This window comes from Fringilla coelebs (genome assembly GCF_963513975.1).
Source record: "Fringilla coelebs genome assembly, chromosome: Z".
In the NCBI taxonomy this organism is placed as follows: Eukaryota; Metazoa; Chordata; class Aves; order Passeriformes; family Fringillidae; genus Fringilla; species Fringilla coelebs.
The window spans coordinates 62042660-62070368 of NC_140031.1; the positions used below are offsets into that span (position 1 = coordinate 62042660).

At 49.3% G+C, this 27709-nt stretch overlaps 2 protein-coding genes across 2 annotated transcripts; both read left to right on the plus strand.

The window, feature by feature from the left end:
• Positions 1–12997: 12997 nt before the first annotated feature.
• SPINK4 (serine peptidase inhibitor Kazal type 4) lies at positions 12998–15354 on the plus strand. Its single transcript, XM_084225215.1, has 4 exons — positions 12998–13105; positions 14068–14102; positions 14412–14524; positions 15238–15354. The coding sequence occupies exons 1-4, from the start codon at positions 13048–13050 to the stop codon at positions 15290–15292; spliced, it is 261 nt and encodes an 86-aa protein (XP_084081341.1). The 5' UTR covers positions 12998–13047; the 3' UTR covers positions 15293–15354.
• A 6838-nt stretch (positions 15355–22192) lies between these two features.
• Positions 22193–27105, plus strand: HEMGN (hemogen). The gene is made up of 4 exons (XM_084225487.1): positions 22193–22327; positions 24631–24724; positions 25151–25425; positions 26541–27105. Exons 1-4 carry the CDS (start codon positions 22246–22248, stop codon positions 26648–26650), a joined length of 561 nt encoding a protein of 186 aa, XP_084081613.1. The 5' UTR covers positions 22193–22245; the 3' UTR covers positions 26651–27105.
• The last annotated feature ends 604 nt before the right edge of the window (positions 27106–27709 follow it).

A 27709-nucleotide genomic window follows, 5' to 3' on the forward strand; every position in this document is an offset into this window, starting at 1 on the left:
CCCAGAAGCGCTCGCCGGTGGCAGAAGGAGTCAGCGGCAACAGCGAGCTGCTGCGGGGCAGCGAGGGATATATTTGTATCCATGCCCCTTGGAGGGCTACACGTTTTCTTCCCTCGGAGCAAAGCTGCATAAACTGTAGCTTTTCTGTCAGCTCGGTGGAGCTCAGTGGAGCTCATTTCCTGCGTTTAAATCATGACTAGCTTTTTGTTAAATATATCACAACATCCTAGCAGTGCCTGTGGCTGGGTCTTCTGGAGGTCTCCAGTCAAACATCCTGCTGGAAGCATGACTGTTGCCAACAACATGTGAAGTCAGCTGTGGTTTTGTCCCACTGAGTCTTGCAAGCTGACCAGCATGACGACCTACACCTCTCTGGTGCCCTGTCCCAGAACTGATCCACTTTTCCGAGGAAAGATTTTCCTCACGTCCGTCACCAAGCCAGTAGTAGTGCCTGTTCAAGCTGTTCAAGCAGGTCTGGGCACCATCCAACATCCCTCAAAGTTAGTTACATATGTTTCTTATAACTAGCGAGTCCTTGAGTCTGGAAAGAAACTGCCTTGGCTCTACAGGAAGAAACCTATCCTGTCTCGGCCAGCAGAGATGATGGCGTGGGTTTTAAAGTGTTGCCCTACTGCAGGAGCAGGGAACAGTCAGGGAGACAGTGCTAACCTTGCTGTTCCCCTGGGTGCTGCAGGCATTTCACTCACAGCTGACTGTAAAGTAATTAGTGGGACATTGGTGACTCACAGGGTGAGACTGACAGCTGGCCAGGCAAAATCCTGTTCGTGGTCTGGCAGACTTGCATGTATCTGGGCTTCAGAGTGCTTCATGTACACCGTGCGACACTTAAGTGGTTTTAAAGTGCAATAAATAACTCCTGCTAGCAGCCCTTAATGCCGCTGTTCATTTGCTCTCACGAAAGCAAAGTAACTGCAGGGAGAAAGTGAATCCCATTCTTCCCATTGGTAAAAACTACTTTGTAACAGACACACACACACACACACACACACACACACACACACACACACACACACACAGAGAGCCCTATGCGCGCCTGCGCTACTCCTACTGTCCTCAGCCCCCATGGATCTGCTGATTTCAGCGGCCTCTGGTGCTGCCTGGTGGGCTGCCAAAGTGACGAGAATGAGCTATCCTGCTGCCAAAGTGCATGACCAGAGACATCTGCTTCCTTTTTTCTGTTCACTTAAATGTTTCTCAGTTCTTTCTGAGATATTCTGCAAGTCAGTCCAATAGTTGCCTTGTGCTTTGTTTAAACCTGATGTTGTGAGCAACGTGATGGCAATGCCTGTGTCCATGATGCTATAATGACACCATCACTGATGGCACTGATATACTCAGTCAGCACTCAAACAAGCATCAATAATTGCCTTCTTCAATGAGTAAACCTATCTTTCAACACCTTCAGGCTCTTCAGACATCTTCTATGGATCAATTGGTAAAAGGCAACCCACAATGTGAGCCAGCAGAAAATCCATTCTTCAGGACTAGCAGATCAGTCCAGAGTTTCCATGTTTCTCTACTGTCAGAAAATACCTGGACTTGTGCTAGTGAAATCTGTCTTTCCCTTCTTTCAGTTTTGAACGGAGCACTTGTAGGGAAGTGGTGCATTGTGAACCAGACCTCAATTGTGACTCAAAGCAGAGTCAGTTTGATTTCCCATGACACTATCATGTATGTCATCTTTCAAATTTGTCTAGTAAATAGCAAAAGAAGTGACAGCACAGTGTTTAGTAAAAGCATCAGAGTTAGGGAATGTCTAACACATTTTTCCATGGGTGCACTGTAGCTCCCCACCATGAATACCTGCTATGTTTCATGTGAATCCTATAAAAATATTGCAATTTTTTCCATGGGACCACTGTCTTGCTTGGTCTCAACACGTCTCTGGAAGCAGAGCAAGGCTTTGTGTTTAAAGAAGGCCCTGTTGCTGGAAGGGATCATTCACACTCTGCACCACTCAAGTGTGCAATGATGTGTGAATGGTAAATGCAGACTTACAGATCCAAGCAGGTATCCACACAAGAGGTAAGGTGTCCTAATGAACCCATGAGTGAAAAAAGAGAAATATAGGCATTACAGGAGAAGTAAAAATGAGCACGTGTTGGTGCAAGGTCAGGCTGCTCACACTGCATGCCAGCCCTCCCCAGCTTTTCACCATTGCAGCATACACTCCAGTCCAACCTGTAAGGAGTCCTTGGAGATCTCACTTTTCCAGTCACACCATAGTCCACTCTGACCTCATCATATTGTGATGTTCTTTTTTGGCAAAGTTAATTTTCAGTCTTTTTCTCCCTACAAAAAAAATGCCGCTTAACTATAATACTTTCCTACACATGAATACATCTGTCCATCCATCATGCCTAATGACTTGTAAGTCTGATTCTGATCAAACTTGGCAGTTGGAAGAAATTGCAAATATCTAGAATACCTGCTGAAACAAGCCATCAGGTTGCAACACAGTGAAAGTTCACGGGTAATGTAGGGTAATGTGGTGGTTAGGTAGTTAGGCATTTGTAGTTAGGCATCAAAGTATGAGGAGGAAGAAGGAAGTTATAAGCCTCAAATTCCTGGAAGAAAAACAAAGTTCTCAAGGAGCATGGCAGAGTCCAGAAAGGGATGTAAATATTAATCAAATGGGAGGTTCTCAGTCAGGCAGCTCACGTGCTGGGGTCAGGTTTTTGCCAGAGCAGTAGCACCATGTACTTCCACTGGGCAACCACTCCTCAGCTGAAGAGCAGCGTGTGGTGACCACCAGCCCTGCAGGGACATATGCACATGAAAATGCAGTGCCCCACAGCAAAACATGGCCCATCGGTGTGTGTGGGCTTGTGGAGTTGTGAAGGTGCCTGGGACAGCGGAGGTGCAGTAGCTGCCCCAGCCCTTCTGAGTCAAAACTCACAAGACCCTTTCTGGCCAGGGAGGGCACAGAGAAGCACAGCCCCACAGCAGCTCTCCTGTCTGCTTATTCCAAGCTCAGCATGCATCACATCAGCTCCTCCATGAAGAATGGGAGTTTGGGCTTATGACTCTGCTCTTCAGGGCGGCTGTGGCAGCCCTGAGCATCTATGAGACAAGAGCAGGCCACACATGTGTGAGCAGACCTGGGTCGTGCTAGGCTGAAGCCTACAGCCCTGGTCACTCACAAGAACAAAAAATATGCAGTGCACATCCCCAGGGCACAAAAGTGGTGCCTGTGATGATCACAGCTTGGGCAAGAAGGAGGCGAGAGGAGAGGTCAGAAGATATTGTCAGATATTGTCAGGGGCCCAAGCCCGATGGAGAGGGCTTTTGCAGAGCGGTGTGAGGCAGCAGAGCTGTGCACCCTGGGCGTGTGGGGGTCTGTGCCAGGGTACCCTGGGTCACAGGTGTCCTCTGCTGGCACTGTGCTCCTGGGCACGGTGCAGCTCCCCAGAAAATCGAACCCAGCTCTCTCCATAGAAATGCTGCTTCCAGGAATGCCAGCAGGACAGAAACATGCTCTCTCTCCAGTGGTGTGGGTTGGGGGACACACACCCTCTTTGACATCTTTGTTTCTTGGATTTACAGGACCTATTAAAGTGATCTGATAGCTTTCCATAAGGTACAACTTTCCTTAGTATAAATCTGCAGTAACTCAGATTAATGATATTGGCAATTTGTTCTGTCTTTATTTATTTCAGAGTGTGCTTGCAGCCCAGAAAGCCAATTGTATAAAAAGAATTGTGGCCAACAGGTTGAAGGTGGTGTTTCTACCCTGCTCTGGTGAGGCCTTGCCTGGAGTGCTGTGTCCAGCTCCAGGGTCCCCAGAAGAAAGATGTGGACCTGTTTAGAGTGTAGTCCCATGGAGAAGATCAGAGTGCTGGAGCACCTCTCTTGTGCTGGAGCATGCCTCGACAGGCTCAGAGTGTTGGGGTTGTTCAGCCTGGAGAAGAGAAAGCTCTAGGGAGCAGCCTTTCAATAGTTAAAGGGGGCTCTACAAGAAAGATGGGGGCACATTTTTTTTTTCTCACAGCCTGTAATAACAGGAGAAGGGACAAGGCTATCAAATTGAGTGTAGATTTAGACTGTTCATGAGGAGATTTTTTTTTTTTCAGTGGGGGTGGTGAGAGACTGTAGCAGGTTGCCCAGAGAAGTTGTGGCTGCCCCATTTGTGAAAGTGCTCAAGGCCAGCTTGGATGGCACTTAGAGCAACCTGGTCAAGTGAAAGTTCTCCCCTTCATGCCAGGGGGTTGGACTGGATAATCTTTTATAGGTCCCTTTCAGCCCAAATCGTTCTATGCTTTCCCTTCTGTTGCTCCCTCCGAGGCCGGCAGAAGCCCAGGGCTGTCCCCAGTGCCTCCCCTCGCTCCCTGACTGTGGGACAGGCTGTGTGGATGGGCGGGCAGCATCCCCGTCAGGCACATTCCTCCGCGCTGTCGTGGCGGCAGGGCCGAGCAGAGCACTTCCGCAGGGCAGGGCCCCGAGGCAAGGGCATGGCTCCGGGCAGCCTGCGGGTCACCCTGCGGCGGGGACATGAGCCCGAATGGTACAGCACAGCCCCCTGCTCACGGGATCCCGCGCCACGACGCTGCTGCTTGCTTCTGTGTGGGCTGAGGAGCTCTTCTGCCCTGGCACTGTTTTAGGGGGAGGACTGGGAAGGGCCGACTTCATCTGGAGGGACAGGTAGCAGCAAAGAAACAAGTGAAGAGAGGCAGGAAGCTCTGGAGATCCAATTGCAACATCCCTCTGCCTTTTGCTGAGAGCCCGGAGAAATCAAATCAGGAGCAGCACCGTCTCCATGGGAAAAAGTTTCATGAGAAACCAGGCCACAAGCTTTGTGTACAATTTGCAATGATTGTTACTTGAAATAAGGACTTGAAGACTTGAACAAAGAAACTTGAATCATCTTACAAACCTGGAAGTCCTTTTGCACAATTCTGCTACCAGCATTGAACTGCCTCCGTGGGGTGGTTGTGCACAGTGGGAAGGGTCCCAAGGGGCACTGATGCAGCCAATATGGACACAGACCAGCTCCTAAGCCTAATCTCCTTGCCTCCTGAATGGTGCTGGCTGGTCCTGTCATGGACTGAGGGTGTCCCACAGTTGTGACAGGAAAGATGCATGAGGTTGTACCTCTTTACCCATCCATACCAGGCTTATTCCCCCATTCCTCTCAGTTGTACCCAGTCCGGTAAGGTCTGCATCTTTTTAACCACATGGTGCTAAGCTGTGCCCCGTGTCTCAGGCCCCATTTTGTGTGCTTGCCTCAGAAAAGAAGTGACAGTAATCTGCACAAGGCATAGAGTCAGGCCTGCCAGAGCAAAAGGAGGTGCCTGCAAAGCTTTGGTTGTGTGTAGGTTGACAAGAACAAGGACAAAAATAGCTTCCTCTGCAGAGAAGCTCATCACCAGGCAAGAAGATATGTTCTGTACCTGCAGCTGCATTCACCTAAGTGAAGAAAAACTTACACCATTTCTCAGTTACAGTCTTTGACAGCTTTTAATTTGAAAATAGTAATTGTCTTTATCTGTTTAGAGGTGTCATACACAACTTTATCTAATCACTAGAATAAGGTTAAAGGTTAATGGGCCTTGCCAAAACCCGCCTCCAAAGCCAGCTCACATTTGGTTACTGCTGCACGTTGCCAGTTCCTTGCTCATCTTCTGTTGGTTTGGGTGGTTCCTGCTGAAGTGCCTAACGTGCAGCCTGATTATTTGTTATTGCAATTTAATATACAAATCACACAAATCCACTTGTTACAAGGGTACTCAGTCCTTGTGCCTATCAGCAGTGCATTTCTTTTCTATTCACTGCTTTGCTTCCCTGGCAAGAATAACATCTGTCCAGAGGTGCCAGGACCTGGCTGGACCCTTGGGCAGTGTGTTTTCTGGAGGACAATCTGGGATGGCAGTTATGCTCAAAGGTAGGATTTTCCCCACTGTTGACCTGATTTTACCTGACAGTTCCCAAAGGAAAATCTTTGCATTAGCATCTGGCTACTTAAGAGTAAGCTGCTTTCAGTACTTCTAGTTCTGCTCTGATCTGCCAGTACACATCTAGATAATTGCAGTATTGAAGTAAAAAACAGAGCTTCCATGAGTTAACAGAGGATATTGCTGTCTCAATGCAAATGAGATATCCCAGAGACCACCAAGTTCTGTCTAAAGCTTTTAAGAGAAATGAAAGCAAATGTTGCAGGAATGTGTTCCAAGAAATAGGATGGGTTTCACTGAGGGTGACTGATGCCCTTCTGTTCAGTGGTATTTGTTGTGGCTCCCTCCTGCTGTTAATTCATACATGCCCAAGTAGTGAATAGATCGTTTGGAAAAAAATTACACCTGCACAATAGATGGGCTCTGAAGTCAGAAGTAGCAGGCAACATCAAGGAGACACATCTCTGCTCTTAGTGTCAATGTGTAAACCTGCATCTTCCTTCTCTGGCAACTTAACTAATAGGGAAGTACTGAGCAGTTTGTGTGCCTGCACATTCACTGGATAAACAGAACACTAGAAAGAGTATTTCATTCCCTGTTTTTTCTTCAGAAGGATGCTGCACCTGCAGATGTGTGGGAAAAAGTGGAGACATATGAATGTTAAGCAGTGGCAATGTGGAAAGGTGGCCAGGCATGTCTGGGTGACCCTGCTGTTGAAGATCGATGCAAATCCAGCATCACAGAACAGTTTCCCTTCAAAATGCAGGGAGAAAGACTTCCCCGATTCTCTTGCACTACTGCATCCTTATTGTGTCCCTTATTACATCAGTTCTCTCTGGGGCATCTTCAGAGACTTTAGCAATTGGCAGAGTGGGAAGGCCAGGCCTCTCTTGCAGAAGTCAAGGGGCCTTCTTCACAAAAACTCACCCAGAGCAGCTGTCACTTTGAAGGGGGGAGCTGGCATATGCACTATCCCTTTTTCTCCAGCATGGTGCTAAATGCAGGCTGATGACAGCATTCAGTCCCACGCAAAATGGAATTAGCAACACTGTTCTTAGAAGGCATAAAAAACTGGGGCCCAGTACAGATTTATTCATTCAGAAACAAACTCTGGGGAAAAAGAGACTGAGAAACCTTTTTTTTTCTTTTTTTTTTTTTGTAAATTACGGCGGGTGCAATTTCCCAGATAAACAAGACTGAACATCAGTATGGCGGGGACAGCATACCTACCACTGCTACCAGCCCCCAGGTTATCTGTGTCAGCTCAGAGCAGGAGGGGACAGTACTGCAGCAGCAAGGGAGCTCTGCCTAACCTGCCTAGTCACACAGCCTCATCCCGTCCCTGACACCAGCACTGGGGCTTGGCGTGCCTCGTGCCAAGCATTTACCAGTCGAGAAGGAAATCTGTGGTTTTCTGCTGCTTTATCTGCTGCACTTGGAATTTGGTCACTCAGCCCTCAAGTGCAAGCATGTGGAAAAATGCAGGTCAAGGCCATCTGTAAGCTGCCAAGGAGCTGCAGAGCATTTGCAGATTGCGGGTGCATTTAGAGCACGTCTTGTAGAACGGAGATCTGAACAGGCAGTGATCAACACAAGGGACAAGAGGACAGGGTGCCCACGGATCAGGGCGAGTCGCAGCAACTTCTGCCCAGCTGTAAGCTGCTGCAGGGGAAAAAAGTGTGCAATAGATACTCCCTTAGGCTGTTGCACTTCTGAGGTCCACTGTACAGCCTTACCTGGCAGGAAACTTTAGTCTTCTCCAGATTGACGGCAGATTTATGGTTCAGACTGCATCTGGTGAGAGAGCCAGCAGGCAGGATTAGTCTGTGTACTCACAATATTGTGTTGCTGCAGCTGGCAGTGTCACAGGGTAATTCTTCTATCATAAAAAAATTTTTTAAAGTTTTTATTACTGTGAGTAAATACTGTGTTATGTCAGGCGGGTATGTCAGTAGTGTTCACACCTACTGACATACCTGCCTGACATACCACAGTATTTACTCTCAGTAATAAAAAGGAAGAAGGTGTCCAAATATGTATTCTGATTCCTGAAAGTCTGGCAAAATTGCTGGGAAGTGGTGATGGCTGGGCCCTTCCCCCATCACAGAGATTTCACCTGTGGAGTTTTGCATTCACAGTATATCAAAGGGCAAACATCTGGTGGTCACTTGGATCTCTGGTGTGAGTTTTGGGTTTGGGTTTTGGTTTAGGTTTGGTTTGTTCAGGTTTTGCTTGTTTTGTTGGTTTGTTTGGTGGGGTTTTTTTGGGTTTTTTTTGGTTAGGGTTTTTTTTTGGTTTTTTTTTCATACAAAGGAGAACAAATTACTCCTTCTTTCTCCTACTTGTCTGGAGACCTCAGAGTGGTCAGAGGAACAGAACAGACACTGTTATTCTCTCTATAAAAGCCACCTAGACGCAGGGAGTAAGCTAAAGATGAAAACGAGCGTGGCACTTGCCCTGCTGTTTCTGCCTTGCCCCGTTGTGCAGCAGCAGGGTGGACGGTGGGCTCTGGTTTGGGCTGCACAAGCAAGGCAGCGCTCTCGTCTCAGGGCACTGCAGTACTGGTGGGACCCCCTTGTGGGTGTCTGCTGCACGCCAAAGCCCTGGGAGGAGCAGCAGAGCAGGAGTTAAAATATCAGCGTGGCTGCAGAACCTGGGAAGGCCGAGAATAGCCACGAAATCCAGGAAAGACAAGAGATAACAGCAAGGAAACGGCAGGTGCTGGGTGGAGTGGTGACGACACCAAGGCCACGGCAGCGATAAGGCCGGCAGGCAGGCAGGCGTGGGGCAGGAGCGCTGTGACGCAATGCGGCCTGGCCGGCTGCCATCTGCGCCCGCTCGGGCCCAGAGCCTGCAAACACAGCTGCAGCCTGGAGGGAAGAGGCACCACAAGGGTCCAGGGTGTGATGGGCAGTCCCGATGAGTGCGTGGATGTGGGTACCGCTGTGGGGCACAAGCACAGAGGTAGTGCTGCAAGGGGGCAGGCCCAAGGTTGGTTTCAGAATCACAAGTCTCCCTGCTTGTTGGCACTGTCTCCAGCAGAGTTTGCGTGTCTTGCTGGTGGTGACACTAGGTCTCCAGCTCCTCAGGCAAACCCAGAGCCTTCACATCTCCCCATCCCATGTCTTGAAGCCTTGCACATCACCATCTTGCTGGTGTAAGTACAGGGAGAAAATGCAGAGCCAGCTGGAGCTCCACAGGCAATGTGAGGGAAGCAGCCACCAGAAAACCTCCTGCCTCACCTGAGGAAGAATTTCAGGGGTACAGGAGGCAGGGACTTTCATTAGGAGTTGAAAGTTTGTGCTTGGCAGAAAAGCTTGAAAGGACAAAAACAGTTTGCAAGAGGTTATTTACCCTTTGCTATCTCTTAGTATATCATTTTAATCTGCTTTGTGAAGGCACTGGGATTTGAATGCCACTGAGGAATGAGGCAGAGGAAGATCAGGCCTTGTATCAGCCAACAGATTTGCTACAGCACCACTGACCTTGCTGCTCCAGCACAGAGGGGAAGCAGACATTTCCTGCCACCCTCTATCCCAGGGGAGTGATCAGGAGCACACAACGTGTCCCAGCAGCACAGCCCCAGCCTGCTGCTCCTGCGCCACTGCTGCCATGACCAGAGAACCAGGCCGTGCTTGGAATCAGAGGCAGTGGAGGTGGCACCAGAGGCATTACAATCAGAATCTGGATGTTTTTCTGGGTAGTAAAAACTTTGGAGAAGACTTTAAAGGCCCAAGATAGCCCTCATGCGGAGCTGTGAAGTATCTTGGTGGGTGAGCAGTTTGCAGGAGGGGCACTGTGTTGCTCATATTGTTGAGTGCTGGCTAGGACCAGACTTGCCAGAAGTGAATCTAAGGACATACATCCATGTGTGCTGGAGACTGACAGCTGCTTGTCCCAGCCTGCTGGTGGCAGGGTCCTTCAGGGCTCACCCAACAAATCTTGGGCACAGTGAGTCTTGGTCAGGTACATGTCCTGCTGAGATGGAGATGTCCCACCTCTCTGCTGTTTTGGGTTGTACACCCTTTGGGGTAAGCCTCTTTCCTGACTCCTGACCTGATCATCTCAAGGCTGCAGTTTGTGACAATTGCTTTTTATTCTGTCATCTGGCACCACCAAAAAGAGATTAGCTCCATCAGCTTCCCTTCCAGCAGTTGTAGGCTGCTATCAGATCCCCCTTGGCCTCCCTTGTACTAGACTAAACAAGACTAACAGGACCCCATGTGCCTTGGGAACAACTGCTAATGCAGTTAAATATTTACTTTAGTTGAGGGATTTCCAAAGTGGAATAATAATGAAAGCCAAAGGTTATTGAACTGTGTAAACTCTGTGAAGAGGGAATATAAAACATGTGTGCAGCTGCCTTGGCAGAGTGGAGGAATGACTCTGCAAGGGGAACCCTAAGCTGGTTACGTTGCCGATTCCCAAGTCCTGGTCACAGCCCTGCTGAGTTGCAGGCCTCCAATAGAAGGATGCAAGCAGCCTCTGGCAGGGCCCATATCTCTCTGGCCACAAGGGATGCTCAAGCTGTCCCCTTCTGACTCAGACAGAGATACTCTGCATGTATCTTCCTCTGGGGAAAAAAACATCCTAAGCACAGTCATAGTCAGAACCTCAGCGAGTGCAAATGTGTGTGCTCCATGCATCTGGAGCTCTCCCAGCCTGCTGGTGGTTTCTGTAGGGCACCTACCCCCTGCTCACCCCTTGCACACATGATACATCCCATCTGCTCCCATGGGGAAGGTGAGTCTCTGTCCTTTCTGGCCCAGACCTCATTTCAGCAAGTCTGACCTGAAGGAGTTTTTAGTCAACATTGGTCTTGCACTGACTTTATGATCTGTGGCTCTCTTTCCATCCTTTTCCCTTCACCAACTGATTTTTTTTTCACCAAAAGAAAGTGGGGACAGATGTAGAAAATAAAGCTTCTGAGAAAGAGGAGATAAGAACGCTCATCCTGACATAAATTGTCCAGTCTTGCAGGCAAAGCAGCTGGGATATTCTAAGGTCATGATTCTTGTTGAAAAGACAGTGTTTCTTGCCACTGAGGATCATCTCCAGCCTCTCTGTCTTCTCCCTGCTCTGTGTGCCACCTCTGTGTATTTAATCTGGGTACCCATGCACACTGCCCCCTTCCAACACACTGAATCTTATGATAAAGATAATTTTGCTCTGGCAATCTTGGCTGCAGCCAAGGTGGTTGAGTGGAGCAAGGTAAGATTAAACCATCTCTGACTATGTGGCTCCTCCAAGCATAGGCAGTGACTGCACCTGCAGCTCCTTGCCCCCCGGCAGCTGAATTTTGTACCCTCCAGACCCTCTGCACCCCCAGCCTGTCCCATCCCATCCCATCCCATCCCATCCCATCCCATCCCATCCCATCCCATCCCATCCCATCCCATCCCATCCCATCCCATCCCATCCCATCCCATCCCATCCCATCCCATCCCATCCCATGCCATGCCATGCCATGCCATGCCATGCCATGCCATGCCATGCCATGCCATGCCATCCCACCCAGTGACTGTGTGGGCTAGCTGCAGCATGGTGACAGACCTCCTGTTGTGTTTGGGATCCTGACCAGTGCGTCAGGCAGCTGTGTATGCACCTGGCTGGGTCTCATGGGATTATGCCACAGAGCCACCACTCTAATCAGCCTGAATTTCCTGGCTTTTCTATGTCTAGTCTCACAACTCAAGTGCAGATACCTGTCATGTGTGAAGAATAGCAGCTGCAAGGCTGAAGGGATGGCTTAGGTGAGATACAATCAGAAGTAGCTGGCTGGGGTAAGCAGCATTGCCCAACCCTGATGTATTGGTTTTGCATGGCCTGGTTTTAGCAGAAAGGGGGCCACAGAGGTGGCTTCTGTGAGAAGCTGCTGGAAACTTCCATCATGTCCAGCAGAGCCAATCCCTGATGGCTCTGAGGATGGACATGCTGCTGGCCAAGGCTGGGCCAGTTGGAGAGGTCGGTAACACCTCTGTGATAAGAGATTTAATTAGAAAATAAAAACAAAGGGTGGCATGCAGTGTTAATTCAGCCAGAGAAGAGGAGGTGAGAATGTGTGAGGGAAACAACATAGAGACACCAGAGTCAGTGGAGAAGGAGGGGCAGGAGGGGTTCCAGGCACTGGAGCTGAGATTCCCCTGCAGCCTGTGGTGCAGCCCATGGTGATGCAGCTGTGCCCCTGCAGCCCATGGGGGTCCATGGGGGATGCAGAGATCCACCCACAGCCCATGGAGCTGCCCATGCTGGAGCAGGTGGATGCCTGGAGGAGGCTGTGATCCTGTGGGAGACTCAGTGGGGAGAGGGGCCCTGCCCCCAGGCTGGAGCAGCCTGTCCTTGGAGCACTGCACCCCATGGGAAGAGAGCCACACCACAGCAGTTTTGGGAGCACTGTTTGCCTGGGGAGGAACTCACTTGCAGCAGTTTTGGGAAGACTGCTGCTCATGAGAGTGGAGCCACGCTGGAGAAGTTCACAGAGAGCTGTGTCCCATGGGAAGGGACCCCATGGTCTCACAGGGGATGAGCTCCTCTCACACAGCAGCAGAAGAAGACCTTGGGTGATGAAGTGACCAAAATCCTCATGCCCTGTCTCTCGTGCTGTCAGTAGGAAGGAGGGAAAGGTGGTGGAGAAAGAAAGGTGTTTTTACGGGCTTATTTTACTTCTCATTATCCTCCTCTAATTTTGTTAGTAATAAATTCACATTGTACCTCAAAGCCGAGCCTCTTTTGCCCTTGGAGTGTTTTCTGCCATTCCTTATTTCAACTCATGAATCCTTCATGTAATTTTTCTCTCCTCTGCCCAGCTGCGGCAGGAGAGGGTGAGTGAGTGAGTGATTTCTGTGGCTGCCTGGCGTTCGGCCAGTGTCAAACCACAGCACCTGACTACAGTGCAAAGGGATTGTAAAGCAGCCTCCGATGCTGCCACCTGAAGCTGACAATTGGGAAGTTTCAGGGGAAAGCTTATCTTACGTGTGAGAGTGCCTAAGTGATCCCTTAGGGTGTACAGTCCAGCTGCTCCCAGCAGGAACAAAGCACTGCTTTTCCCAGTGTTCCTGAGATAAGGCTGTGCCGTCCTCTATAAAGGCAGCCACGAGCAGAGCGAGGTGCCTGAGCAGGTCTGCCTGAGCTGACCATGCCTGGGAGAGAGCTGCTGCTGCTGGCGGCAATGGCGACTCTGGTCGCTGCCGGAGGTAAATCTGCTCTGCTGCTGGCGGCTGGTTCATCGGTGGTGGGTTGGGAATGGCAGATGGATAATGGGATGGAGGGGAATGCATGATAGGGCAGAAAGACCCAGAAATTCTGGTTTGGAGAGGAGGTGAGGTTAGGGCAAACAAACAATGGCAGCATGGTGAGGGAGAAGGATTGGAGCAAACACACTGTGCCTTCCTTTTTAGCAGTTTGTGACAAGGGTTACAGGCGGGTTCATCAAATGTATTGCACTTGGGAGTGACCTGGGAGAGTCCACAGGTGCTGCAGTTCCTGCCTCCATGCAAACTGGCAAGTCTTTGCAAGAACAGTATGTGCTCAGCATATTTACGAGGGAAGCACCTGTTTATAGGCACTGGGAAGCCATTGCTACCTACGTGCAGGTAGTGATGGCCCTGCAGCTGGTTGTATGTGAGCCTTCATGCTCCCAGGACATTTGTGCACTGCACAGGTGGGCTGTGAACTGTTGCTACTGCTCTGATTGCCTGAGAAAAAGGAACACACCAAGTGCTGCTCTCCCTAGAGGCGGCAATTGTCCAGCTGTGCGGTATCACCGAGCCTCACACTCTGAGGATACCCCATACCACATCCTGCATTGCATGGTTTCCCATTTCCGGAGATGTGTTGGATGCTCCTTGGAGCTTCTGACCAGAAACTGGGAGAGAGGGCTGTTGGGAGAAGGTTTAGGAGGTGGGAACAGGCATTCACAGCTTTGTCCCAGCCAGCTCAGCTGTGGACGGAAGCTGTGCACTGTGCTGCTGGGTGGGAGTGGCATGCAGCAGCAAACCGATCCCACCTCATCAAACCCACAGAGCTGATCCAGTCCTGAATGGGCTCTGCACAACCCTGCCTTCCCTTTGGTTTGGATGTGATCCTCTGTCCGTATCTCGTGCTTCTGCCATCAGGCACGGGTGTGCCATGCTCATGGGTCTCTGCTCTCTTTCAGGGGCAGAGCTGAATGAAGGGGGTGGCCTGAGAAAGGTAAGAGGCTTCCAATTTTCTTTGTTCATGGCTTGAGATGGGCATGCCTGCTGTGCCTGGGAGAAAGACTGTTCCCAGAAATCATCCCCAGCCTCATGGCAACTGGTGTTCCAGCACCAAACCCACACCAAAGCCCAGGCCACAAGTCCCTCTGAGGGATTCAGCGGCCCCTGCTCCTCTGTGGGCACACACTACTCTGAGACAGAAGGATCCAGGTCGCCCGTGGCACTTGCTCATGCCTCAGTGTTCTGGGGGGAAGAAATGAGTGCTGCTGGCACTGAAATGTGTGCTGTGGTTTCTCCTTTCCAGCCAGCGTGTGAAGACCTGGCCCACCTGCACGCCTGCCCCCTCCTGTACTTGCCCATCTGTGGGACCGATGGAAATACCTATGCCAATGAATGCCAGCTCTGTGTGGAAAAAATGTAAGCTCATGCCCTTGGCAGGGACCTCCTGGGTCTAATTTTGGCTCTCTGAAACTGGGTACTTGTGAAATACAGTCCTTCAGGCTCCCCAGAGCCTGGGAAAAGCCATGGCAGGCTGCACTTGCATGGCAGATAACAAACCGAGTGCTGGGCTGCAGGAGGGAAGGATGGCCAGCTCATCAAGAGAAGCTGCAAGGAAGTGCAGAGCAGCTGTACCCAGCCAGGCTGAGGAAGGGGATGCCTGGGGATATCCACCAGCAGTCTACAGTCACAGATGGGATGGAGCCTCAGTCGTCTTGGTGCAGGCAATACAACATGGGGCAACAGCCACAAACAGCAGCCCCAAGAGGGTGAAAACTTGACACAGGCACCAGGTCCAATTGGTGGTGCACTACAGAGGTGTGAAGGGGGGGTCTCCATTTTTGGGATGGTGGTTGGGGCTCAGACAGAGCCATGGCCACCATAACCTCGTGCTAGGGACAGCCCTGCTGGGAGCAGGTTGAGCTGCACATGCACCACCAGTACCACAGGCCCTGGGAGGGCACATCCATGAGCCAGGATGTTGCAGTCACCTCAGCTCTTTAGATAGGAAAATGAGCAGGTCAATTTTGTAAGAGTCAGCTCCATTCCATTTGATGGAATACAGCCAAAGGATGACTCATGGAATGGTGTTTTATTTTGATCTCTTACTCTTTTTTCCTGTATTACTCTAGGAAAACCAGGCGAGACATCCGGATTTTGAAAGATGGGCAGTGTCAAGATACCTGAGCTTTCTGATAGGTTTCCTGAGCCTAAAAACAAGTGATTAATTGATCCTGTGTGCTCTGTGCGAATTGCACACTTAAGCTAGCTACGGTGAATAATAAAATGACATGCGCAACCTTATTTCAACAGCACTTTTTTATGCATGGCTGGAGGAAAACAGCATAAGCCAGTTCCCACCACGGGCTACTAAAAGTGCACAGTCAAAACAGTAATTTCAAATCCAGATAACAACGCGGGGTGCTCTGTGCAGAGTATTATCTCACCCACACTCCTGCAAGAAAGGCCATGGGAGAGCAGCAAGAAACGCGCCGGTCCTGATGCGGAAGGTGCTGAACAAGCACAGTTTTTTCTCTGTAGGAGGCAATTTAGTGAAGGGAAACTAATGTTTCTCTGGCATGGGAGAAGATGACTCCACGTCTCCCTAGTAAACTGCTTCACTGGTTCCAGAGCTGATGAAAATTGAAAATATCTGAACTTCGCATATTAGATGTTATTCTGCTTTTTATCTAAGGCCTTTCATAGAGCAATCAGCTCAGATAACACATGGGAGCATGGAAAGAGTCTGAGCAGAGATGCTGAACACCAGGGATCCCAGATGTCTGCTCCAGCACTCGAGAAAAACCCCAAACTGAAGAATTTTCAGGTGTAGGTTGCTTCTGGTGTCAGGGCCATCTTTGATATTATGGCAGGGCTCAGTCGCACCAAGGTAATAGTGTCAGTGTGCATCAGTAGGCCTTGGGGCTTCATCTGCTCTTTCATCTCCCACTTCTAGCACATGGACACACAAAACACCTGCAACTAGGCCATGAAACTTGGGCAGGCAGGGGTCCCCCTTGGCTCACAGTGGCAGAGATCAGAGGGCTGATGCAGGGCTTGCCTCCTTAGGTCATTTAAGTCCCATACGAGATGTAGTATTTGTACAGAATTAGAGATTTCTGATCAGCTTTGAAGGGTGAGTTGAACCCTTCCAAGGACAGGTCTGTGCTCACTAGCTGGAGATCATGTTGCTCTGACTTCTGCTATACTAGTATCCCAAACAGCTCTCATTTGCAGGCATCTGATAGGAGTCTGGGGTCTACGTGTGGTCAAGTGAGCTCCCCAAAGTCAGTGACCATCCCTGGAGTCTGGGAGATGTGCCAGTGTTTACTATGACTATTGTGCTTGGTCAGCTGGAATTCACCCTCTCACCCAGTTCTACACCTTACTGGAGCCACCAGGTAGGACACTCAAAGCACCACAAAGCCATTGCTGACAGATTCAATGCTGCAGCTGGAAATAGTATTGAGGAGCATAAAACAGCTGTGCTCAGTCAGATGGATTGTATCCACTATTTTCTGCCTGAGAGGCAACTGCTGTCATCAAAAACTTAATTCTCCTCAGAAAGTTCTCTCCCAGACTGAAAAGTTCTAGTCTCACTAATTGCTCAGGGCTGTCCAGAGCTTTGATTTTCCCCGTTCTCCTTTCCTGAACCCTTTCTACTTCTGCAGCTCTCCATGGCTGCTGCTATTACCTGTGCATTTCACCCAAGGCTCTGCAATACTGTTTGTCCTCTTCCATACCACAAATAGCATGGAAGAGGGGGTCTGACTGTGTGCTACTCCCTGTGTTGCCAGCTCTTTGCAGACTTTGTTGTCTCCCCTGCACCATAGGGAAAGGCTTTGGTAGGGCCAAAACACATCCATAGTGAGCAGCATAAATGTATTGCTCACTTCTGTCCTGAGGTTTTCTGCTCCTGCTGCTGCCAACTCAGCCACAGGCAGGATTTATTTGGGCAGCTCTATCCCAGTTTTCTGCCAGGGCTGATGGGAAGGTTATGCCCAGCTTAGCATAACTGGGGCTCATTCTCCTTAGGGGTGGGCAAGTGTCACCAGGATCTCAGCCCCATGCCATGGCTCAAACTGCACCAGCAGAGCGGCTGCAGCCCAAGAGAGTGTGTGCGCTGTGTATGCCCTGAGAGCCATGACTATTTATGTGCAGAGGCTAGGAAAAAACAACACAGACCATCCAGAAGCTCTTCTGAAGAGGGAAACCACATGCCTCCAGCACAAAGTGGAGTGTTTATTCAGAAACTGCAGAACCAAAGCGCAGACTAATAGGCCAGACCTGCAAGGTCAGAGCATGGGCAGCCACAGGACAGGGGCAGTGTTGACTCTACACACAGCAAATTCAGAGATACTCGTCGTCCCCAGGGACTTGTGGATTTGGCTGTTTATTTCACATGGCTCAAAAGCAAGTGGTAGACCAAGGGAAGGGTGAAGGCAGTGATTGAACACTGCCACAGACCTCAGGAAGACCAGCTTGGTGCAGAGAACCTGACTCTGAAACCCAACAGATCTGTGCCTGCCAAGGTCAGGTGAGACTCAGGAAGCAGCTGGTGGACAGCAAGATGCCTGCAAAGCCCTGATCTGTGCCAGAGAGTATGCATATGAATTTGCAGTTTTGCATACGCTTTTCCTGTTCAATTTATCTGTTTTTCATCTTTTCATGCTTCAGTCAAGGCAAGGAAAGAAAGGGATTATCTGCTTTCACAGGCACCATAGTTTGTCACACAGAGCAATGGGTAGCACACACTTCTCCCAGAGCAGTGTGTTGCAACCAGCAAGTTTCCTCAAGTCAGGGAGTGAAGGACAAGCCTGCAAATTGCTTCTCTGTCATTGTCCTGTGAGAGAAAACTGGGAGAAGTGCCCTGACACCCTGTAAGAGCGGCAGCAGCACAGCTCCCCCAGCTGCCCATGTTTACCAGGGCTGCATCCCTGACTGCACAGAGGGATATGCAGGTCTGTGGACAGTGCTTTGCAGTAGCCTTGCCAGACAGTACCCTTGAGGCTCACAGAGGGGATGCCCCTGAGGCTCACAAAGACCTTTAACTTACACATAGATCCAAAGCCTGGTGCTGTGTCCACAGTGAAAGCAGTCCAGCCAATGGCAGGATCCACTCAAATTGAGTGTTTGTCCCTTGGACAAAACTTTCCTAGGATATTTTTGTGTTGAAAGCTGTGTGGGGGCATGGTGAGATGTACCCAAGGTTGGTGATGTTCCACTACTGAGCAGCTCCAACAGCATTTGAGGAGTCTGTGACACTGGAGATGCCCAGGTTGCTGAACACTCAGTTGACATCTTCCAGGGCCATCAGTGAAAATGGCCCAGGGCTAGCTGAATTGAAATGTGCAGAGAAAGGGGAGGGAAGCAGCACTTGGCACACTGTAAACTGTCCAGCTACAACAGTTCATGTAGCCAAGACTGGCCATGAAATTTAACCCACTTGTGCAAATTTCACTACAGCAAAGTGGGTACAGCTCAGTCCCTCTGCTTCAGAGCACAAACAACTTGAAAGTAGGTGGTGGGGCCTGTAATTTCCCCATTGCTAAGCATTACCAAAGTTTTCTGTGGAATACTGAAATTGCCTCCTTGGCATTTAAAGCAGTTTACAGTTGAGGGACAAGTGTCTTCTAGAGATTTCCTTCTTGAGAGACACAGGTGCCAGCTCTGTAAGATTTTGAAGTCCATCTATTCCATTAAACCTCTGAAGAACCTGGGGGCACAGTGACTCTTTCTTTCACAAATGCTTCCTTCAAGGTCGAAGACAGACGAAATGGAGGAACAGTCACAGTACTGGCTCTGCAGTGTCTTATGGCAAAGTTTCGCTGAGTCAAGAGTCACTTATCAGCCCTCACCAGGCTTTGGGGTGACTACGTAGGAGGTTGATGTGAGAAGCTGAGTTAGCCACAGCCTGAGCATGCGCCCAATTCCTGTGGAGCACTGAAACACACCGGGATTACCCTTCCTTCCATGCTTCAAACCACCTGCAAGCAGCCCAGAATACAGAATCATAGAATCATTTAGGTTGAAAAAGACTCTTAAGACCATGGAATTCAACCATTAACTGCCATGTCCTGCAGGCAACTGTGTCCCTAAACACCATGCCTACAAATCTTTTAAATACCTCCAAGAACAGTGACTCCACCACTGCCCTGGGAAGCCTGACATCCAACCTGAACTACCCCAGAGCAATTTGAGGTCATTTCCTCTTGTCCTATTGCTTGTTACGTGGGAGAAGAGATGGACCCCTACCATCTACAATCTACTATCAGGAAGCTGTAGGCAACAATAATGTGTCCCTTCAGGTTCCTGCTCAAAACACTCACTCCCTCAGTCACTCCTCAGAGGACTTGTTTTCTAGGCTCTTTGCCACTTTCTTTGCTCTTCTTTGAACATGCTCCAAGCACTTCAGTTTCCCCACCTGGGGTGGGGCAACCCTGGATGTGTGTATAGACTGGGGAATGAGAGGGTAGAGAGCAGCTCTGCAGAAAATGTCCTGGTCTGAGGCAAGTTGAATATGAGTCAGCAGTGCCCTGGGCCTGCAGTGCATCAGGCACAGCATCACAGCTGGGCAAGGGAGGGGATTGTCCCACTCTGCTCTGCACTGGGACAGCCTCACCTCGAGGGCTGGGGGCAGTTCTGGGTGCAGTTTAGGGTATAAGAAAGACATTGAGCTGTTAGAAAGTTCCAAGGAGGGCAATGAAGATGGTGAAGGGCCTGAAGTGAAGCCATATGAGGAGCAGCTGAGGTCACTTGGTCTGTCCAGCCTGAAGGAGACTGAGAGGAGACCTCACTGCAGTTACAGCTTCCTTTTGAGGGGACAAGGAGTAGCAGGCACTGATCTCTTCACTCTTGTGGCCAATGAGAGACCCTGAGGGAATGGTACAAAGCTGAGTCAGAGGAGGTTTAGGCTGGATATCAGGAAAAGGTTCTTCACACAGAGGGTGTTTGGGCACTGAAATGGGCTCCCCAAGGAAGTTGTCACAGCACCAAGTGTGTCAGAGTTCAAGAAGCATTTGGACAATGCTCTCAGGCACATGGTGTGATTTTGTGGTGTTCTGAGCAGGAACAATAGTCGTACTCAATGATCCTGCTGCGTCCTTTCCAGCTTAGCATATTATGTGTTTTTTGTAATAAGGGACACAAAAACAGAAACAATGTTCAAGGTCTGATATGTTTGCTCCTCCAAAAGCAATGCCTTTTTACAGCGCAGTATCCTGCCAGGATACCGTTCCCAGATGTCTTCATGACCAGGGTGTCTCTAGTGCTTTGCATCATCACACAGTGCTGGAACATGGACACCCTCACCAGCTTGGCGCACCTTGTCTTCATTTGTGACTGAGCTACAAGAAACTATTCTGTGAATGACTTGGTAACCCCACATCTCTTTATGCCATCCATGCTCCTGGCCCACCCTCCCATATCAGAGCCTTCCCATATCTGCTCTGCTGCCACCACCCTGTTGCTTCTTTTGGGGCTGTTAGACCTACCCCACCTCTCTGGAGGTACCATGTAATCTGCAGTGGACACAGGGCAGGAGCCCTAGAGCAAAGTGACAACTCAGGGGATAAGAAGAAAGGCAGCAGAGATGACCATGGACCTCCTAGGTTACATCTTAAGAAACCTATATGCATGAAGTTTCAAGCTCTGGAGCTTCCAGAGACCTAGAGAGAGATCCTGCTGAGAGTAGAGGAGGTACACTATAAATAAAAAAGATTGGCAAAGATTGAAGGCAGATCTGCTCATCCCTGAAGAGTTGCTTTCCTCAGGGCAAGTCCTCAGACTGCTTGAGGAGGTGGGATCATCCCTGCCATGAAAGGCAGTCGGGTCCCAGAGGACCTGGGGGTAGACACGTTATCATTATCGAGTCCTTCTACCAACCTTTGAACCACTTTTGAATTCATGGTGGGCAGAGATGGAAGGGATTAGGGGCACTAGCACCTAAACAGTGCATAAGTAGTTGAGTGTCTCATAGACAAAAGTGCTGATGGTAGCTGAGTGCACTAGAAACTGGCTGAAGAGGCATCTCTGGTCCATCAGAGTTGTTACACACAATATAAGCTTGAGCTTTACTGTGCTATCCTGGCATAAGAAACTATGAAGGCAGTTTTCAGGAGAGGCCAGGATTGCCCCCTCATCTCACATGCACTGATCTAGGGGCCTGGCCATTTCCACAGAGCAAGGAACAGGCTCTCAGCATTGAAGCTGTTGTACCAGGCAGCAGCTTCCCCTTCACAGTGATTCTGGCCCTGCAAATGTCCCTGCACAAGCCAGCAGGCCAGCAGGGCAGGGGCTGCAAGGGGCTACCAACAGCTAGGAACAGCCACTTAAGGAACTCATCCTATGGGGGCAAGGGAACAGCTGGGTCTTCCCACTGGTTTTACTGGGGCTGCCCATTGCCATCCTGCTTCATCAGTGAAATGCTTTGTTCACAGTCCTGATCCACCAGGGACTGGACCAAAGAGTCATTAGGAAGTCCTCAACATGCACAGCCAGGTTGGCATGGATTTATTATTCTGTCTGGATCCCAGGAAGCTCGTGCAGCTCTTGGACAGGTAACATGACTGTGACAGTCTCCCTCCTTAGGGGTTTCCAAAGAATATGACAACAGAGCCATCCTGACCTTGTGAAGAAGCCAATCCTGCCGTGAGGGGAGCTGGAGGATGTCCCTTCCTACCAGCACTGCTAGGATCCTATGCAAACACCTTCAGATAGCATGTATCCCATTTCAGACCTCTCAAGGGGTGCTTAAGGACTAACAACATGTCTCTGCAACTCACTCTGGAAAGCAGCAGTGAGGCAGTGCCACATCCTGCCCTGCCATGTCCACTACAAAGGAGAGCTATTGAGTCACAGTTTAGCAGCAGTGAGTGTAAATTTCCTATCTGAAGTGGAATAATTTGCAGTATAAAAGCACTAACATATTTTGCAATCCACACAGTAGATCCTGGACAGAGACTCGCACACCTTTGCACTCCGATAAGGAGAATATTATTACCCTCCTAGTGGCCTGGCCAGATAAGAGGTTTGGGGCGGGCAGTCTGTATTTTTTTCAAGCTCTCATTATGCTGCACCAGTGTCTCCAGATGCTGTTTCCAGGGAACTAAGCCGCTTTCTAATTAGAACTGCAAAGAGCAATGGAGAGTTTAGGCAAAGACCATGCTTCCTTGGACTCTTCCCTGCCACCCTCTGCAGCCTGTGAGGAGTATGCTGTGCCAGGTAATGATGACAACATTCCTAACTTGAGTTTTTGGGGAGAGGAGAGCATGAACACTTGTTACCAAGTATTTCTCAGAAAGGAACTAATAATTATTAGTCTATGCTTGGGGGTAGAGGATGCACATTTAACTGTGAATGAGTGTCTTTTTACATGCTGTGCTCCAGATCCCAAAGCACGTAAAAAGGCTTTTCAACTGAAGTCCTTCAGAGAGCATCAGTATATTGTCTCTTTGCAGACTGGCAGTACTGCCTCATTGTTTTTATATCTTGATTTTCTTTTCTCTTTTAATTTAATTTCTGTTTCTTTGTGCCCTCTAGTAAATATTTTTTTATCAAGATGCCTATGTTTTACTGTGGTCTTCCCTGCTTAGTGCTGGCAGGTGACAGCTTTGGAGCTGTTGTGGCAGTGCTTTCTTGGACCAGTTAGAAGTGCATTGGGGGTGTTTTCTTAGAATGGACTGAAAAAAATTTAGCTGCAAGCAGCTAAAATTGCTTTTACAGCTCACAAGACATTTTGATAGGAAAATAAAATTACCTTGGCCACAAATGGGATGTGCAAGGGATTATGTACTTCAGTAGCTGAACCGAGGCCCTGTGCAGATCCTGCTACTGCAACTTGTAACCTCATCTTCTCAGGGAGTTTACTGCCTTTTTCTATGTGGATGGCAGAGTCATCTCCTGCTGGCTGAGCCCTACTGTCTCTGTTACTGACTCATTTCAGGGAACAACCTCCCACTTGTCTTGGAGTTATTCTCAGCTTCCCTGGACAGTGTTCTGGGCAGTCAGAAGTAATTTTAAAGCTGACTCTGCTTTGATGAGGACATTGAAGCATAGATCAACATAAATACTCTCCAAGGTATATTTCTGTAAGATTACTATTAATTATCAGATGTGTTTAGTGTAAAAGTCTACTTTGGGCACAGACTGGCTCCTGCTGTCAGTTTTGCATTGTCCTGTCCTGGACTACATTTTTTCTTGCATTTAATAAATACCTGGGATAAAAGACCTGTAATCCCTGCTCAGCCTCAGAAGTCTTTCTCACCTTGACACTTCCACCATCTGATCAAGAGAATGACAAAATGACAATTTTTCACCGATTTCAGTACTTTAGTGTGAGCCAAGGCTTTTTGTGAAAGGAGCTGGGTCCAATTACATCTGTAAGGAGCAGGTCATAGTTTTGCTTTTCCACTTGTCTGGGTTTTGGTGAAACTATGAAAATCAGTTCTTTTGTGATCTCTTCAGGGTACCTTTGAGAAGAGTTCCCTCTTCCTCAAGGTCTTGGGCAGTAGTGTTGCTCCCTGTGTCTCCTGGAACTGGGTATCATGCTGCTTGATTTGAGACAAGTTTTTACTATCACAGCTTGGAGTCTACATAGAAATCATCAGGGATTGCAGTCTTTTAAGACAAAGACATGGAAAAGTGTGGTTCAGACCATTTTTTAGGCTGGTCTTTGCCTCAGGAAGACATTTGGAGCCTTTGCAACCTGTGAAATGGACACTGCTTACCTTGGCCAAAGAAGGCATGGTGACTGGGATCTGGGGAGTGCTCCTCTCTGCTGCTGGCTGTATGCAACCTGCACATCCTGCCCAAACAATAAAGCCAGCATTGGAGCTTTCTCACATCAGTTAGTCTTTCTTAGGCCCTGCCATGGTCTTCCTCACAGCTGCAGACCAGCTTGGGGGGCTGTTTGTGTGGTGTTTGGGACCAATTTTCTCAACCCTAGCAGTGTGTACTAGCCCTGTTTTGGTCTCTGGTTGCATCCACATCTCCCGACGAGGTCTCAGCCCAATGCACATGAGAATCTGTGTGGGTAAGTCTGTGCCCTCTGGCTCATCCTTGCTCCCACAGAGCTGTTCCTGTTTTGAAGGACTGTGTTCTGTAGGTCACGGGTTGCTCCTAGGTTTTTAGATAAAAATCTTAATTTCAGTGGTGGCCAGTTCCAGCTGTCTAGGAAAAAGGGTAACAATGGAGAAAACATGAAGGATTATCTTGCAGTCTGTACTAATGCCTGATCAAAGGCACCATGCCCCAGGTCCCTACAGTAGGGGAGTAGGTTGGATATGGGTCACCCCAAGGAATTGTAACTGGAAATCTAGAGTAATTGTCAGGCTAGGAGTCTGTGAGTTTTGGGTGCTGTGTCATCAAATCCTATTCACTGAGACTGTGCTGGAAGTACAGTGCTCAAGGAGTTTCATATTAAGACTCCTTTGGCACAAAAAAAAACATGGCCTCTTGCATCAGTGCCCTAGTGCCAGGCAGGGAGGGACCAGAATGTTATGTTAGCACTCACTTTATCCTTGTAGATGTCATCATAACCCGTCGCTTGAGAGACCGGGAGTTGCTCAGGAAAAGAAAAGCAGAAGCCCTGGAGAAAGATTCAGCTCAGTGGGTTATGAGGTAAATCTTGCTTTTTCTGTCAAATTGTTTTTGTGGTGCACTTAACCTGAGCCCAGATATGGCCCAGCCCCTCCATCTTCACCCAAGGACAGAGCCATCAGTCTTCAGTGAGGAAAGGTGACCTGCAGCCCGTAGCTGCTCAAGGTCTGCACAGGCACTGGGGGGAGAGATGGATGGGGAGGTAGCAAGCAACCTCAGTCATAATGTGGGGCTGAGGAAAAATTTGTTGCCCAAGTTCCTGCCCACTGGTGCAGCTGCAGAAGGCTGCTGTGCAGGGCTCAGGAGGGGAGCTGAAGAATTGCAGCTTCTGCTGGGATGAACTGGGTCACAAGCACAACAGGGGGACCAAGGAAATCTGCCTTAGGATAGAAGGGAAAGTCCTTTGTCCTATTCCCAAGTCATCATCCCTGTGAAATCCCCTGGCAGAGACTATAAGAATGCGCAGCAAAGGAGTGCCAGAAGAGCCAAAAGAGGACGGGGCCGTCAGACAGTGGTCAAGGACGTCCTGGAGTCAGAGCCAGCAGTGGACCCCCAGCCTGACCCACAGGAAAAGGCTGAGCCAGTGCCCTCTGAGCCAGCACTGCCTGAACCAGGCTTTCAACAGGAGCCACCACCTGTGCTGACCAACCAGAACATGGTTGGTGGGATGCAAGCAGTGGCAGTGGAAGGGGAGCTGGCAGACAGGAGCTTGGACCCTGCTGGTGAGTTGCCACAGAGCTGCTGGCCCCATGTTAGCCTGGGGGCAGTGCAGTGCTGCCTCTTGAGGACTGTCACCCAAGGGTGCCTTATCAACAACAATCCTACAACATCTCCCGGCCATGGGTCCCTACCCCCCAAAATTTGGGTAGCTGAGAAAGGGTGGGGGGATGGTGGGACTGCAGGGACAGACAGCTTTCCCCAAGTCCAGGGGAGTCATAACAAGTCCGCTACTGTCAGTCATTGCGATGGGGTTGTGGACCTGGTCCTTTCTAACTCTTTGTCCTAAGAACACTTCTGTGGTTCTGCCAAGAGCCATATTAGCACAGGGGCATATATTCTGTGAAGATCTCTTCTCTGTGGAGAGAAGATGAGGTTTTTTTGTGGTCAGAGCTGGTTGGGTCAAAGTCAAGACATGCTCTGTCCACAGTCCATCCAGTTTCAAGACTGACAGTGGGATTGTGGGAGAGCAAAGTGGGCAGTAGGACAAGGGGTGGGTGTCTGCAGTAAACCACACCTTTGAAACTGCCAGGACTGAGGCATGGAGGGCACTAAGCTGGTCAAAATGGCAGGCTGGTGTCTGGGCTCAGAAAATCCATTTACAGCTACCGCAGCAGGTGTTGCTCCCAAATCTGGCGTGGGAAGAGTAGAGTAGATTCACTTTAACAGTCATTGGGTCAAGCGTGCAGCTTGCTTCAAAACCAGGCAAACTAAGGACCTGCTTCAGAGGAGGTGACAATCCTCTGACCCTCAACTACTGCATTTCCAGAAACGTCTGTGCAGGGGGAAAAAAAAAGGACTGTTGATGCAACGCATGTGGTGCTGTTGTGCCATGGAAAACCGCTACTCTGCATCCTGGGCTCTGGGGTGGGGGTCCAGCCTCCAGCCCTGAGGTTTTGAAATCAGGGTTGCGGTTATTGCCTCTGGCTTTTAACCCAGCGGTGCTTTACCTTCTCCAACTCCCCTCCACAACTGGGACTGCCCTCGAAAAGCAGGCAATTCACCTAACAACTTCTCTAGGCAATTGCAGGAGACTGGCCAGAAGATCTTCATCATGGGACAGAGGGGTAACATGGGAGCCCCCCGGTACGAAATGATCTGTCTCTTACATGCCTTACAGGTGAAGAGGATGTGCTGAAACCAGCAGAAGCAGATATACTAGAAGAGTTGAATACTCCTCTGGAAAATGACCACCAAGATAACGAATTCATTCCACATATTCTGTATTAACTTACTTTCTGATTGTTTGGGGATATTTTTTATTTTTACTCTCACCTCACAAACTTGATAAGTACGGCACAGTGATTTTGAGCAGCTGCCTTCTTGGGAGCCATAAAGCCCATACTCTCCTTGTCACTCTGCTTTCTATGCTTCTTCCAGGCTAGAGAGGCAGCCCCTAGGGAGTTGCCTGTGGCTTATGAGCCTCCTGCTCTCTCTGCAAACAGGCTGTTTTCCTTGGGCCCATCGAAGGCTTCACAGTGCTCTGCCAAACTACAGTTCAGTCATACAGTCCAGCATCCACCTGTGTTTCTGAAAGTAATTTCTTATTTGCATAAATGTGAGTGGCATTGCAAAGCTAACACTCACTGGGATTTTTAGCTGGCTGGAGAAGGACAGCTTGGGCTTTTTACTGCACCCCACAAACCTCACCACCCTTTGCACTATTATTTTTAGTCTGAAAGTTTTTCTCACAGCCTGTTTTCATCTGCAATAAACATCTTGCTTTCCTAAAGCTGGAAATATTTTTTGTTATTAATTTCTGGGCACCTTCACTCTGACCTTGTAAGACAAACAGAAGAGGTTGAAAACAGATGAGTGCATTGGGCTGGAACTTGGCTGAATTATACACTTTTGTCAGGAAAATGCCATTTGGGGCAAAGACAGGAGATACTCTGCACAGTCATTGTCTCCCTGTCTCCCCAGTCTTCACACAGGATTTCTGCTGAAGCCAGGAGGTAATGGAGCATGCTGTGTCCCTCCCCATGATTTGGGTCTTGTGGTCCTTGTTCCTGTGCACAGCAAGGGAAGAGGCTCTCTTACATTCCTGTAATATCCTGACATAAAGGATCCTTCTCCTCCTGAGGAGGAGTGGAGGTCATATTGCCATTGTCTGACTTCCCAAGAACTTGTCTCCCAGAGCACGAGGCTGGCCCGATCCTGTAGGCACCCCTGATTTGGGGGATTTTCTTATGACTCTGGACATGCTGCTGCTGCTGTCCCAGAGCCCTCGAGGCTCTTTGTCACAGCATGTGTGACATCTCACTGGTGACACCAGTAAGAGTCTCTCCA